The sequence below is a fragment of the Lynx canadensis genome, chromosome B1 (assembly GCF_007474595.2).
Source record: "Lynx canadensis isolate LIC74 chromosome B1, mLynCan4.pri.v2, whole genome shotgun sequence".
In the NCBI taxonomy this organism is placed as follows: Eukaryota; Metazoa; Chordata; class Mammalia; order Carnivora; family Felidae; genus Lynx; species Lynx canadensis.
Genome location: NC_044306.2, coordinates 50,652,540 through 50,668,303, shown reverse-complemented (window position 1 = coordinate 50,668,303; position 15,764 = coordinate 50,652,540). Strand labels below are relative to the sequence as shown.

Genomic DNA, 15,764 nt, shown 5'->3' with positions numbered 1-15,764 from the left:
ACTCTTACCTGGTTTTCCTCCTTTGGTCATTCCTTTTCGGTTTCTTTTCAAAGTACCTTATTATCGAAATAAAAATTTGCAAGGTAGTGTTATTTTCTTATTCTGCTGATGACTTTCATTTATATTTGGTCCTCAGTGTCTTTCTTATTTCTTATCCAAAATGTTAGCTAATCAATCTATGGAAATTAAACTAAGATGGGAACAAATAGAGGCTATTTGTTCAGTGTTTACTATAGCAAGGGAGTCTGCCACAGTCACTTGTGTTTGTCAGAGACTCAAAGGCAGGCAGAGGAGCACAAAAGTTTTATAGTAAAAAAAAAAAAATGAAAAGAAAAAAAGAGCACTTCAGGTGTGCTTCTGATGGAGGTTGTTGGCATGAGGAAGCTGGAGGCTGGTTAACTAGAAGCAGGTGTCATTTGTGGTTGGTTTGGGAGCATATTTGGCTTTTTCTGGTTGGTTCTGAGTTGTAAACAGGGGCAGAAAATAGGGAAGTCACTGACCAATTCCTGACTGTTCTGGGTCAATTGCTGCAGAAGTTCTGGGTTCTAGTTGTCATATATGGTCTGGACATTGCCCATTTGTATATTCAGTCTTTTTTTTTTTTTTTTAATTTGCATGTATTTCTACATGTGAGAGTAATCTTTGAAATTCGACCAGGCTCATCTTACAACTGGTTGAACCATCTTAAAATCTGACCAGGGCTGCTTTAGACCAAGACATTGAGCGATGAGCTCTGTGGGCTTTTGGTTACATCGTGGGTTTGCTCTGGCCTCTGAATCAGCAGAATCAGGCCCCTCACTTGTGAGGACAAAGCCACAGCTGACTTTTCCCCTTGCAGGCCAGCCCAAGGGACTTCCAGAAGCCTGGCCTCAAGGGGCTGTGTATATTCAGTCTTTTAAGCCAAACGTGGATTAGGACATGAAACTCCATTGCTCTTCGGAAAATGTCTCTGCAGCACTCTTTCTTAACCTTTTTTGGGTTATAGACTCTATTTAGAGAATCTGAAAACTATAGCTCTTCTACCCAGAAAAAAAAAATCAGGAATTTACTGACCCACTGAGGCCCATCCATGGACCAAAGATCTCACCTATTTTCATGCATATTTACTCATTTTGTTACTATGATACAATATTTTGTTTGTATGAAGTTTTGACTAGTCTTCCCTATACCTTAGGAGTCATTGTGAACAAGTATATGTACAAATGTGTTTAAACAGCACAATTTTTATGCAGTATCATGGGAGGTGACATGCTAGATGAGTCAACATTCCTGGATATGAGAAATAAGCTCATTCAGCCACAAAAAAGATTGAACTTTTTATCATTTTAATAGTTTTTTTATATAAAGCTTTCTAAAATACATCTTATTTCCCTGACAGGGAAAAAAATCGATGGAAGATAATGGCTTAGAATCTTTTTCATGAGGAACATGAAGAGCTCCTTGAGGGCAAGGAGTGGTTCCTTATTTATTCTGCAATCTGTCAGTAAATTTTAAAACGAGTACTTGCTCAGGGTTTGTACAGCAAATCGGCCCTAGGATATTGTGCTTTTCTTGTTGACATTTCTTTTCATCCCTTCGAGCAACAACTGATGGCTTCTAGTAAGATGTCACCTCAGATTCTCCTTAAACTGTCAAGATCGTTAGAGGGAAACAGATGAGCCGAACTCCTCTGGTCTACAGCTTTATGTTACAGTTATGATATTAAGTCTTTAGGTCCTGGTTTGTTCTGTAGAGAAAAGCATGGTGTCTGGCTTTTTTTGTTTGTTTGTTTGTTTCTGGAAGCATTGTTTGCTTTTGATTTAAACATATTCTGAATAGTTGGTAAATGATATTCTAATCTCTGGTTAAAAAGGTATCTTATTGTATGTACCTAACAGCAAATGTTTTTTGGATGAACATTAGGACACTCAAAGAATTATAGAGACCCTGGGGATATTGTAAATCAGGAGTCCATTTAAGAACTGAACAGTTTGGACAAGCTCATCATCTGGTAATTCCAATAAGCATTGTTGTGCGCCTGCCATATGTCAGGCACTGGGAAAACGAAGAAGAATGAAACATGCCCTGTGTTCTCAAGGAACTCATTATCAAGGAGGAGGAAATACAGCCACAACACTTTCTTAGGAAAGAAGACCCAGGGGACCTAAAAGTTCCTAAAAACAGATAGAGAAGGTACATTTTTGTAGTTTTGGACAAGAAGGTCATTACTAGGCTGAAAAGTGGGAGAAGTACGCAGGTCGCCGAAAGTACAAAAGTAACCAAGCCTGAAGGACACGACACATCCAAACGTGTGTAAAGCACAAGGCATTAGCAGGGAGGAGCAGTAGGAGACTGAGACTGGAGAGGTGGGAAGAGGTTCAACCCCAAGTTACCACTGTATCAGGACTCAAATCACGATAATGATGATATCTAACATTTATGGAGCGTGCACAAATGTATATGCATCAGAGCCTGTCCTGCTCGAAGAGTGGATTTTACCTTCTAGGGGATAGGGAGCCAGTGAAGGGTTGTAGGGCAGAATTATGACGCTGAGACATGTGGCTTAAATACATAGTGGATGAGAGAGGAATTGTAGAGAACAGATAGGAGGCACGTGAGCACAGTTAGGAAGCTACATGGTGGGTAAATCTAGAGGGAGATGAAGAAATAGGGCATTGCTGCCAATGCATATGCCTTCTTACTTCCCATAGGCCTCCATGCAAATGCTATTCCACGAAGCTTCTAACCACCCTGTTTAAAATGTCAACCCCGCTTCACTTCGTACTCCCCTTCCCTGCCTTATTTTTTTTCCCATAGCACTTACTGTATTACATATTCATTCATTCATTCATTCACTCAACTGTAATAGGATTTAAGCTCTAACCGGGCTAGGATTTTTGTCTGATTTATTCAGTGCAATTTTGCCAGTACTGAGATTAGCACCTGGCTTTTCCTAGATACTCAGTAAAGACTGCTGAGGGAAAGGGTGAATGAGAAGGGACGAGGGGATGGGTTTGAGAGACGTGTCAAAGATGAAAATCATGTCTCAGGAGAAGGATAAACACAGCAATCTTTAGTAAGTTAACTAAGCAGTTCTTATCCTTCTAAGTAGTGAAGTATGTAGTTGGGGAATTCTTGGACATTGAATTTCCACTTAAGGAAGCTAAGGAAATCTTTGCTAAGTAATGGATTTGGAGAGTAATTATAGTAATGAACTAGAAATTACAGTTTTTCTCAACCTGCTAACTGACTTAACCCCCAAGTTAACGTTGTTTCATGAATCAAAATTGAACGTGCATGAATGTATGTGCACCGGGCATGATATATATGCTCTTTTTTTCCTTGAAGCCCTCAGCCTTTCCACTTTTAGTCTGAATTCTAGGCCTGTTACTGCTTATAGTGAAGATAAGGGCTTTAGCTCTCATTCTGTTTCCTGGCTACTGATTCTAATGTCATTACTGCTGCATGTGACATTTGAGTTTGGGACTCCTTATTTAGGATTTGACAGCCAGGATTATGTGTGGAGATATTAAAGAGGATTGTATTATTTAATTGGGTGGGCAGAATCTGTAGTATAGTCCTGATAGGATTATGATGGCACTCTACTTTGGGTTCTTGAGATTGGATATGGAAACCTTCTTATGTTTGTGAATTTGTAAGCCTCCATTTTCTTTGAGTATGAATAAAATCCAGTTCTACTTTTCTTTCTTAATAGGAATTTAAAACTCAGCTGCCACCTGGCAGATCCATGTGGAAGACAGCAGTAGTTCAGATGTAGCCAATGTTGATGTGTGGGAATTTAGGCCTCGTGTTTCCAGATCCTCTGAATTTTTAAGAGAATTCTGATGAGGAATCTTCCAATTTTCGACTTTTGTTCTATACTGTGAGGACTAAACAAAAGACAGCTGTGAGCTATATTGGGCCTGTGGACCTTGAGTATGTGACTTCTGGTTTGGAGACTGAAGTCTGGATCTAGCTAAAAAGAGTAAGGGAACAGGAGAGTTAATTTCATACTCAGTAAAAACTTTTTCCTGCTAAATCCAGTCCAATCAAAGAGAAGTCTAATCACAATAAAACTGGAGAAATATGGGTTCATAAAATTAGAAACCCAAGGATAACTACAAACACTGAGAGAAGTAATTATAAGAGCTGCTTTGCTTGGAGCCTAAGAGTCTTTCGGTAATCTATACTAATCTCTTGTGTACCTGGAAGTTACTTTAACATATGATTACTAAAATGAATATGTATGATTCTGTTAACATAGATGTGAAATATATTTCACAACCCCCCCCCCTCCCCGCCCCCGCCTCCACACACAAAAGTGCACCAATATTGTTGTAATTCTCTGGCCAGATTTAAACTTTCGAGCTCAGGTAGACAATAGATTAAAATTTACTGTGCTCGTGTCTCAGGAGAAAGATAAACACAGAGGGGAAGAAGCAGGTGATTTTCAAGTGACTGAGTTAATAGTGAATGTATTCTTTGAATTGCACTATCCCAATATTGATCATTGAAATCGTATGAATTTATAAATAAGGGTTTTCATATTTCTAAAGTTTTGTGATTGTGAAATATGCCAGTTGTGGTTCACCAGCCATATTTTTTGGATGTTCCCCTGTTCTCAACCAGTTGTAGTTTGTGTGGGTGGAAGATTCTAATAGAAGTGGATTGTTTCTCCAAGGACTGTCAGAGGTAGTGACTCAAATGTTCTTCCATTTCTGAAGACCCCTCCCTGCCTCATTTTTTGGGATATTCAGCATTGCCCATTTCTGATCTTTTCTGGCAGTCCATGGATGCATTTTCTCTCTTCATGTAATGTGTGTCATTTATAATTATCTCCTAGTTTCTCATTGAAGACAGAATTTGTATTTGTTCTTTGTTTGCTTTATTGTTTGGGGGATGATGTTAGCAGAAATGCTGGTGGAAATGTCTTTATTCTATCTGGGGTAAATGCGACTGGGAATAACATAAGTGACCATTGGATGTTTAAGAAAGATAAATATAGAGAAATAATTAAGCTGAGAAATGATGTATGGATAGGAATTAGCCTCAAGATTTCAGGACAGAAAGAAAGTCACAAATGAAAGCCCTGAGGCTAGAAAACTGGGCACCCCTGGCCAATTAGAGATGGCCAGCGTGGGCCAAAGGCAGACGGTGCCGGATTGTGTGCCGGATTGTGATGCTGGATTGCAGGTGAGACAGAGGCAGGTGCCAGGCCACCTAGAGAGCTTAAAACAGTGTTTGCCAAATAACAAAGAGCCTTGTGTTGGATACTGATAAATTCAGAGAGATATACTCTGTCCTGTAGAAGCCTATGGTCTAGCTGAAGAGATTACCCAGGTATTAAAAAGTTTATATCATGCAGCCAAATGATAGGTAATATGACCAAATGATAGGTAGTAAGTAAACGTAGAGATAGTTTTGACTTGTAGGAATTATGGGAGGAAAACTCACTTTTGGGGTTCTTGTAGAAGGATTCTTTTTTTTTTTTTTTTAAGTTTATTTATTTATTTTGAGAGAGAACAAGAGCAGGGGAGGGACAGAGAGAGAGATGGAGAGAGAGAATCCAAAGCAGCCTCTGCATTGTCAGCATGGAGACCAATGCAGTGCTCGATGCAGTGCTCAAACTCATGAAACATGAGATCCTGACCTCTGAGCCCAAATCAAGAGTTGGACGCTTAACTGACTGAGCCACCCAGGCGCCCCTATGGAAGGATTCTTAAGGGAGCTAGAGTTTGAGCTTTACTCATGGGGTAGGGCTTGAATAAACATAGTTGTTAGAGGGAGTGGCATTGTCTGAGTGTAGGTATGTGGAATACAGGAAGTATGCTAGCTTGCTGGAGAGGAGGAATCTTATAGGGCTGTGATGTGGGAGATGATGCTCGACTAGTAACTTGGGTTGCCTCTACATACCAGGCATCTGCAAATATCAGTGCTAGAAGTAACCAGAAATAGAACTTGTTGAATGCTTCATGTTCATGTTCTTATTGTAAGTAAAAAGAGCTATACAAGTGATCTGGTTTATAACTTCTCATTTCTTCTGCAACATCGTTACCAGCTGCTTCTCTCTTCTCTCTCTCTTCTCTCGTTAGATAGTTCCATTAATGGGGAACTGGCTCTTTAACACAGTGCTAATTATCCTTCTTTCTTTTCTTTTTTCTTTTCTCTTCTCTCCTCGCCTCTTCTTTCCTTTCCTTTCCTTTCCTTTCCTTTCCTTTCCTTTCCTTTTCTTTTTCTTTCTTTGAGAGAGAGAGCATGAGCAGGGAAGAGGGGCAGAGGGAAAGAGAGAATCTTAAGCAGACTCTATGCCTAGCACAGAGCCCAACGTGGGGCTCCACATGGGACTCAACACAGGGCTCGATCTCATGACTATAAGATCATGACCTGAGCTGAAATCAAGATGTTGGATGCTTAACTGACTGAGTCACCCAGGACCTCCCATACCTCCTGCCTTTTTAAAGTAGACTTCATGCCCAGTGCAAAGCCCAGCATGGGGCTCGAACTCATGACCCTGAGATCAAGACCTGAGTTGAGATCAAGAGTTGGATGCTTTACTGACTGAGCCACCCAGGTGCCCCAACACAGTGCTTATTATTCTTGTATTAGAGAGAGATCCCTCTTCTTTTTGCTTTCTCCAGTGGATCACCAAATTCAGCCTCTAAACTGACCTAGAACAAGTCTGTTTCTCCTCTTGGGGACAAGTATGTGAACCCTCTCAAATCAGAAGGTGGTATCATGTCTTCCTTTAATCTTCCCTGCCCTGTGCCAGGCTACATATTTCCAGTCCTTTGATATATTCTTTCAGTGGTAGCATTTTCAAACCCTTCTACATCCTAAGTGCTGTTCTCCAAAATATTCTAGTTTATCAATGATGCTTTTAAAATTTTTCTTCAAAAGTGGAGTACTCCAAATGTCAATAAAACAATAAATAGGGCTTTTAGTGATGTTTATACTTATTAAAGTTGGCTAGAGAAGCAAAGATTGACTCATGAGTCTGGTCAGTGTCAAGATTTTTAGTCAGATCAGCTTTATTCCTTAAGTGGAAAGCACATTGGGGGAAGGGTGACCAAGAAAAAATAATGATCACCACACAGATTGTTGTTTGGTTGCTGGTACTGCCAGCTAAGTCCAGAAAAGCAACAATATCATTACGTAGCATGGCTGTGTTAGAATAAGCTCTTTGTGATATATACATCCGTTATGGAGTAAGTTGGAGAGAGATCCTGTTAAAATTGAGATTTCAAATATTTCTAATTGTGAAGGCTTCAGAAACTTAAATCTTTAAAAGAGGTGTTGATATTTGGATATAATGTTTAATTTTGGTAGGTGGACAGCATTAATTGATTTGTAACTTGTCATTTTTTTAAAAATAAAGTCTTCTAATGTTTATTTTTGAGAGAGAGTGCAAGCAGGGGAGGGGCAGATAACAGAATCTGAAGCAGGCTCCAGGTTCTGAGCTGTCAGCACAGATCCCAACGTGGGGCTCGAACTCACAACCCACGAGATCATGACCTGAGCTGAAATCAGACGCTTAGTCAACTGAGCCACCCAGGCGCCCCTGTAACTTGTAATTCTACTGATATTGCTTTGTATTTTACACATAGAGGGTACTATGTGGGTTATTTTAGTCCCAAATTGATTTTTTTTTGTTATGGTAAAAATATCAATAAAAATTTCCAAAGATCACTAACATATAAAATCGTCATTAAATTTCTTCTTCATATTGTGGCATTCTAAAAATTAGTGTAATTAGACATAATTTTATGGTATGGATTTATTATTTAAATGAGACATAAGCTGCACCCCTAAACCAGGTCAGTAAAAAGAAGGAGATGAGTAGCTTATCCACAGATAACTGTTCTGTCCAAACTATGCAACTAAATCATTTGTTTCCCAAGTTGACTTCTTCCTGAAAAGCACATCCATCCATGTTCATCCACCTGAGCTGTTAACATCTCCAGTAACTAGACAGTCACCATTTGGGAAACAGTAATTGTTGCAGGCAAGATTCATCAATGGATCCTCAAATTCATGGGTGAAAGTATGATGAGAAATGGTATTTACATAGTCTCAAAGTCTCCCCTTAAAAGAAAAATGTTCAAAGGGAAAACTAGTAACATTACTAGTAATGTTAGTGGAGAAACCTAGTAGATACAACCATAAGCAAGTGATCACAGAGTTACTGTCATCAGTTATGAGATGTGGATGGACATCATCATGTGCCTTCTGGTATGAGGCACTGAGAAGGGCACAAGATTTTTTTGTGTGTTGTGCTTGCCAAAATGCTTAACCTGAATTTAGTTCTGAGGAAGCATTAGAGAAACCCAGATTGAAGGACGTTCTACAAAATAACTGGCTGGTCCTCTTCAAGTGTCAAGGTCATGAGAGACAGACTCTCCCAGATGGGAGGAGACAGACAATTGCATCTCAGGTGTGATCCTGGACCAGAGAAAGGACATCAGTGGGACACAATTGGCAAAATGTTTATATAAGGTTGGCTGTAGACTACTTAATATGTTTTGTGTTGATGGTTAATTTCCTGGTTTGATCATTATGACTATGGTTATGTAAGATGTCTACATTTGGGGAAGTTGGGTGAAGCATACACAGGAATTCTTTGTGCTATTTTTGGAATGTTTTGTGATTCTGAAGGTATTTAAAGTGAAGTTAAGCAATAACAACAAAGTAATTCAACTCAGCTGAGAGAACTAAGACTTTCAGGTTTTTATTTTGTGACATCTCTCTTGATTGGTCAGGGACTGATTTTCTTTGCTTCCTAAATGCCCACTGTGAGCTGGACACTGGACACTGGACACTGTACACTGTGAGGTTTCTAAATGAGGGATTTGGGGAGAAGTTAGCCATTACTATATTGGATTGCAACTACACTTTTTGTAAGGTTTTGTTTAATTCATTAATTTACTTATTTATCTTTGTACAGAGCTGTAATTACATCTTTGGGTTTCCAATGGCTCTGTAGGTTATTTGAGCTTTGCTGCTGTAGTCACCAGAATCCCTAGTTGGAAACTTAGCTCTGTAATTAATTTGCTGGTTTGTTTCTGTTTTTATTATTAGGTTCTGAATTCAGGTTAGTCTCATGGATTCTTATGTGATGGGTCATATATTACTGAATTTTATATTTGTCGATTGTCTCTTAGGAAGAGCTGAGTTTTGTATAAAATATTTAAACTTGAAATATCATGCTAAATATCATATTTTTACCTCAGAAAAGACTGTCTGGAGTTTTATAAATATAATGAATAAGTAAACTGACACTGGCATAAGCACCAGGTGGTAATCTTTTATTGGGTAATAATTAGAATGGAGGAAATTAATACATTGGGAAATGTTTCTGTTAGCAAGAACAGTTGTTAATGTATGACTCATAGATTTTTAAATCTAGAAGAAACTTGATGAGGCTGTTTTGATCAGTGTGGAAGAGGGGAAGAGCCTGGACTGGGGAGTCAGAAGACCTAGTTTTACATCCCAGACTCGTCATTGCTCTTTATTGTCTAAGTCAGGTCATTTTACTTTTCTGAGCCTTGAGTTTCTCATCTGTAAAACTGGAAAAATTATAGTATCTTGAAAAATTAATTGTGAGAATTACATGAAGTAGCATGCAATGTCCCTGGCCTGATGTGGGCGTTTCATATATGCCGGCTCTGTTCTTACCTCCAGCTAGGTTTATAACTAAGCCATCTGCAATGGATGAGAATCTGCTTTGCTTTTAAAGACCTATGCAAAGATGCATATATGCAATGGAACATTACATAGTCATAAAAAAGGATGAGATCGTGCCATTTTTGACCACATGGATGGACCTAGATAAGTCAGACTGAAAAAGACAAAATACCATATGATTTCACTCATGTGGAATCTAAAAAAATAAATTAATAAACAAACAAAAAGAATCAGAGCTGTAAATATAGAGAACAAAGTGATGGTTGCCAGAGGGCATGCAGTGGATGGATGGACAAAATGGGTGAAGGGGAGTAAGAGGTACAGGCTTCTTGCTACGGAATGAATAGGTCATGGGGATGAAAGGTACAGCATAGGGAGTATAATCAATGGTATTGTAATAAGGTTGTATAGTGACAGATGGTGGCCCTGCTTGGGGTGAGTACAGCATAATGTATAAACTTGTGGAATCATTATGTTGTATGCCTGAAACTAATATAACATTGTTTGTCAACTATACTAAAAAACAACAATAATAACAAAACCCCGAAAAACAGTAAAACCACAAAGATGACAGCATGTGTCAGTGATCTCTGCCAGTATTTCATAGGGTCTTTTTGTTGGGAAGTTTTTCCATATCTCTTATTCCAGAGAAATTACTTTCTTTTGTATGTCAGCCATAATTGGCTGTCACCCCAGGATCCATTAGACAAGTGTCACTCTTTGGTAGACTTTCCTTGGTATTTTCTTTTTTTTTTTTTTAAATTATTTTAATGTTTTTATTTATTTTTGAGACAGAGAGAGACAGAGCATGAGCAGGGGAGGGGCAGAGAGAGAGGGAGACACAGAATGTGAAGCAGGCTCCAGGCTCTGAGCTGTCAGCACAAAGCCCGACGCGGGGCTCGAACTCACAGACTGTGAGATCATGACCTGAGCTGAAGTCGGACACCCAACCGACTGAGCCACCCAGGCGCCCCTTTCCTTGGTATTTTCATGTTCTTATCTGAAATCATTTGATGTAAGCAAGTATTAAAATTTAAACCTTTTTTCCTTAGCCAGAACAGAATTCAGGTTTTTTAAAAAAATTTTTTAATGTTTATTTTTGAGAGGGAGAGAGAGACAGAACAAGAGCAGGGGAGGGGCAGAGAGAGAGGGAGACACAGAATCCAAAGCAGGTTTTAGGCTCCGAGCCATCAGCACAGAGCCCAACGCGGGGCTCAAACTTACGAACCATGAGATCGTGACCTGGGCCAAAGTCAGATGCTTAACTGACTGAGCCACCCAGGCACCCCAGAATTCAGTTTTTTAATAGAAGGACCTATATAAAGAGTGAGCTACTGCTGTATCAAAGCAGAGAAAACTACTTGGGAGTGAAATCAGATGGTAAAAAGTAATGAAGGTTTAAATTATATTTTTTACAAGACCCATACAAGGATAAGCAGAATGGATAAAGCAGAAATATTAGGACTTTAAAAACTATCCAGTGCTCAGATGATGCTTCTTCTTCCTGAGAGATACAAATTAGTTTTCTATAAATAAGGACTCTTAGGGGTGCCTGGGTGGCTCAGCTGGTTGAGTGTCCAACTTCTGCTCAGGTCATGGTCTTGCGGTTAGTGGGTTTGAGCCCTGCATCAGGCTTGCTGGTGTCAGTGGGGAGCCCTCTTGGGGTCTCTGTCTCCCTCTCTCTCTGCCCTTCCCCTGCTCGTGCTCTCTCTCAAAAATAAATAAACATTGGGGCGCCTGGGTGGCGCAGTCGGTTAAACGTCCGACTTCAGCCAGGTCACGATCTCGCGGTCCGTGAGTTCGAGCCCCGCGTCAGGCTCTGGGCTGATGGCTCAGAGCCTGGAGCCTGTTTCCAATTCTGTGTCTCCCTCTCTCTCTGCCCCTCCCCCGTTCATGCTCTGTCTCTCTCTGTCCCAAAAATAAATAAACGTTGAAAAAAAAATTTTTTTTAAATAAAAAAAATAAATAAATAAACATTAAAAAAAATTAAGGACTCTACCCTACTAGTTAATAGATATTAATTTACCCTTTATTTTAAATTGCTATTTGATTTCAAAGTTAATAGTTAGTAGTAGTAATAAAAATTTACATGATATTTATTATCATTTTACCCTTCAAAAATTGTCTTCTAACCAAGAAAAAAAATTTTTTTTAACTTTCTTCCTCTTCTTTCATGTCCACAATGACGTCCCTTTTGGAAACTCAGAAGCCAGCCAAAGGTAAGATACTTGATTTATTATAAATGCTTGTGAAGATCTTATGTGTGTATTTATAAGTACTGGTAATTTTCTTCTCAAAAATTTTTTCTGTCACTTTTGTAAAAGTAATGCAAGCTGTCAGCCTGTTCATAAATCCAAAATCATTTATTGGCATAGGAGGAACTGGAGGTTTATGGAAAAGCTGTATTTGTACTTTGACCAATTCTGGCCAGTTTCCTGGCAGCTATAACACAGATTCCTTTTGTGCTCTACTGTTCACCATGGATTGGCTCGAAACTGGTCGTTCCAGACTGTGGTCAGAACCGTGCTAGGCAGACTCATCCATGTTGCTCCTGAGACAGCTGGGGACACATTCCCAGGCCAACAGAAAGCAGTCCTGGCCCACAGGTTTGTCAGGCAAATGTGCTTTCATCTTAGATTTGAGCCCAGATTCTAAAGAAACTTCTGTGGAGCGCATCAGTATCTCCTAAGGAATTCATAGGTGTGCCAAAGTGGGCACAAGGACTATATTTTTGAATTGACCATACTCTGCCATTACTTGGAACTTGTCAGGAAATTCAGATTTTTATCTAAGTTTTTAGAATTTTGTTTTTGTTTTAAGAGTCTGTGGTTGAATTGTAATTCCAATCTCTATTATTGTTGCTAAAATATGTATAGGAATGGCTCTTTGGGACTGAATAATTTTTTAATAGTATAATGTGGCACTGGATTTCTTTATATTTGTAAAATTCACTTTACTAGTTTGATCTCTTCTGTGTACAGGTATTGGATTATTTTTTGTTTTCTTATTTTTTTTGATGGAGCCAGAGACTGGAGATTGCAATAAAGCTGTGAGGAAGCATTACATGACCATTTAAAAACTATTCATGTTTTATTTAATTCAGTTGTGTCTTCATGTTTAGAGACAACATTTTGTTGACATAAAAAGTATAGAAGGACCAACATCACATTACTAACATAGTGGTTACTTCTAGGGAGAGGTATGCTTGGTGAATGGGAGACCTTTTATTTTTACTTTATGTTTCTGTGTTATTTGACTTTGTGTTGTGAATGTGTGCTTCTTTACTGTTATTTGAAAAAAAAGTTTTATTTTATTTTAAGGGAACAATATTTAGAAAGAAAAGGGCTTGTCCTTTAGGACATCCTTGGCTGAAGATTCTTATAATAAGTGGAAGATTCCTATATAACAAAATTGCTTAAACTTAGAGACCATTCAGCATTGTGAGTAAATAAGAACTAAGTGTTCATTAGTTCCCAACTTTGTACCAGGCTGTGGCACTTTCACATAATTTGAGGAATACAGCTAATCCAACCTAATGATGGAGAGCCTAGTGATAAGCAGACCCCAGCTGAAAGGCTGGTTTCCAATCCCAGCTCCCTCACCTGCCAGCTACCAGATTCTTAATTTCTTTATACCTCAGTGTCCTGTGAACAGGGCCTAGCACCTGTATTGACTAGTGGTTTCTGTAATGGTAGCATCTCTACTGCAATTGAGAATTAGAAATGCAATTGTTAAAGAAATCCCTAAATTAAAAAAAGAAAGAAAAGGAAAAACAAACAAACAAACAAACCCATAATGACTGAGAGAGGAGTGCCATTCTGAGCCTGCTCTCTGGTAAGTGCACGCATATGGGGATGGCACCTTTGAAGTGAGAGCTAAGCTTACAGAACAAGAAGCAGGATAGTTTCTACTTATCCTGATTAAGAACAGAATTAAATAAAATAAGAGATGAGAGTTGAAAGCTAGAACAGAAGAAACCTAATTTGAATTTCACATTTTATTCATTCTCACCATGCTGTAATGATTGTCACTATGGCTGACAAATACAGTTTGAAAAGGACCCAAAATGCAGTTTGCCCCAACCCAAGTCCTTTGGAACCACCTTCCATATTCCTTTTTCTTTTCCTCCTCTCTCTGTTGGAGTATTGCTAACACAGCGAGCCACCACTCTTGACAGATACAGGTCTAGCTTTGGAAAAATGTTGAGGGTCAGTAATGTACAACATAGTGCTTCAGCCGGCGGATGGCTTCTGGGCTCCAGGGCTCCTACCTCTTCCTGGGTCTTGCCAGTCATTGGGCTTCTCCTTGCCTTCTTGGCCTAGCATTCCCATCACTGCCCCCTCCCAGGGAACAAACACCTCCCTGTCTGCTGTTTTGCAGAAAGATAGGGGTGTTCTGATCATTCTTTGCTTTAAAGGTCTTTTTAACCAGTCATCCTGGCGGCTGCCCCCAGGGTGCTCTCATGCCCATTACTTGTTCTCTTGGTGCTCTCCCAGAACTGCTTACCTTTGCAACCATCTTCTTCTGCAGTGTTTTGGCCCCATTCTGCCCTACCCTGTCCCCCATCAGTCTCATTATAGCTATTTTTCAGAGAGTCTCCATTTCTATCCAGATAGAAACAAGCAGTCTAGCTTTCAAAAACTTGCTCTCCTTTCCCCTCTTCTTTCCCCTTTTGGCCCTTTCCCTTCTTTCGCTCCATCATTTTGAGTTAATTTCAAGTGGGAGGGGGATATAGACATGCATACTTAACTTACCATTTTAATCTAATTTCCTTTCTTTAAAAAAATTTTTTTTAACTTTTGGAACTTCAATCCAGGTAGTCTTGTGAGTTTACACAGATGCACTCTCCTGGAGGGACAGATAAAATATTTTAAAATACTGAAATCATGTCATCATACTCAAAAACAACATAATGTGGGGCGCCTGGGTGGCTCAGTTGGTTTGACATCTGACTCTTCATTTCAGCTCAGGTTATGATCCCAGGGTCGTGGGACTGAGCCCCTCATTGGGCTCTGCACTGATCTTGGAGACTGCTTAAGAGTCAGTCTCTCTCTCTCTCTCTCTCTCTCTCTCTCTCCCCCCCCCCCATCCCTCTCTCCCTCTCCCTCCCTCCCTTTCCCCTCTCCCCTTCCCCGTCCCCCCTTCTGCTCTCTCTCAAAAAAAAAAATTGCTTCAAAAACAACATAATGTAACTTTAGGGACTAGCAGCAAGCTGGGGCTGATGCAGTGTTTACTGGACCTTGGGATCAGACACAGGTTCTCAGAAGTGATTAGAGGTTCACCTCTTATTAGATTAGATTAGAGGGGGCCCTGATGTATGGGTGGATGAGGACTGGAGAACTCATCATATGAAAACTGATTTGAGTGAGGCTTCAACATGAATGAAGTCTTAAGAAAAAGATTTTGGCCACCAACATTGAGCTGTCTGTGGAAATTAGAGGGCGTGGAGACATTGGACTTTGGAAAGACCAAAATCTGGGCTTCGGTATCTGGGAGTGGCCGTGTGACTAGTCATGTAAAGGTGGCCAGAGGGAGAGGAAAAAAACAAGCAACCACGTAAAACATAAAACACAAACTCCCTATTCAGATGCACTTGCAAACTGACATATAAAGGCCCAAGAGGAAAACTGTTATCAGGAAGTGAGGCAGCCGACTCCCAAAATTGGAGAGAGGCTGAAATGATTTTAAAAACAATTACACTTAAAATCCTTAGAGACCTGGGGCGCCTGGGTGGCGCAGTCGGTTAAGCGTCCGACTTCAGCCAGGTCACGATCTCGCGCGGCCCGTGAGTTCGAGCCCCGCGTCAGGCTCTGGGCTGATGGCTCGGAGCCTGGAGCCTGTTTCCGATTCTGTGTCTCCCTCTCTCTCTGCCCCTCCCCCGTTCATGCTCTGTCTCTCTCTGTCCCAAAAATAAATAAACGTTGAAAAAAAAAATTTAAAAAAAAATAAAATAAAATCCTTAGAGACTTAATTATAAAACATGAAATCAAAAAAAGAAAAACCAATGAAAAAAAGTTAAAGATTGCTAAATAAATAAATAAATAAATAAATAAATAAATAAGCAAGCAAGCAAGCAAGCAAGCATATTTTGGAAAGTAGTAAAT

The 15,764-nt window shown here is 39.7% G+C and overlaps 1 protein-coding gene across 1 annotated transcript in view; it reads left to right on the top strand.

The window, feature by feature from the left end:
• The window catches only part of KIF13B (kinesin family member 13B), a 204,537-nt gene that overhangs the window by 56,466 nt on the left and 132,307 nt on the right, over nucleotides 1–15,764 (top strand). Inside the window, 1 exon segment of the mRNA XM_030312696.1 lies at nucleotides 11,867–11,879. Coding sequence (XP_030168556.1) covers nucleotides 11,867–11,879 — 13 coding nt within the window.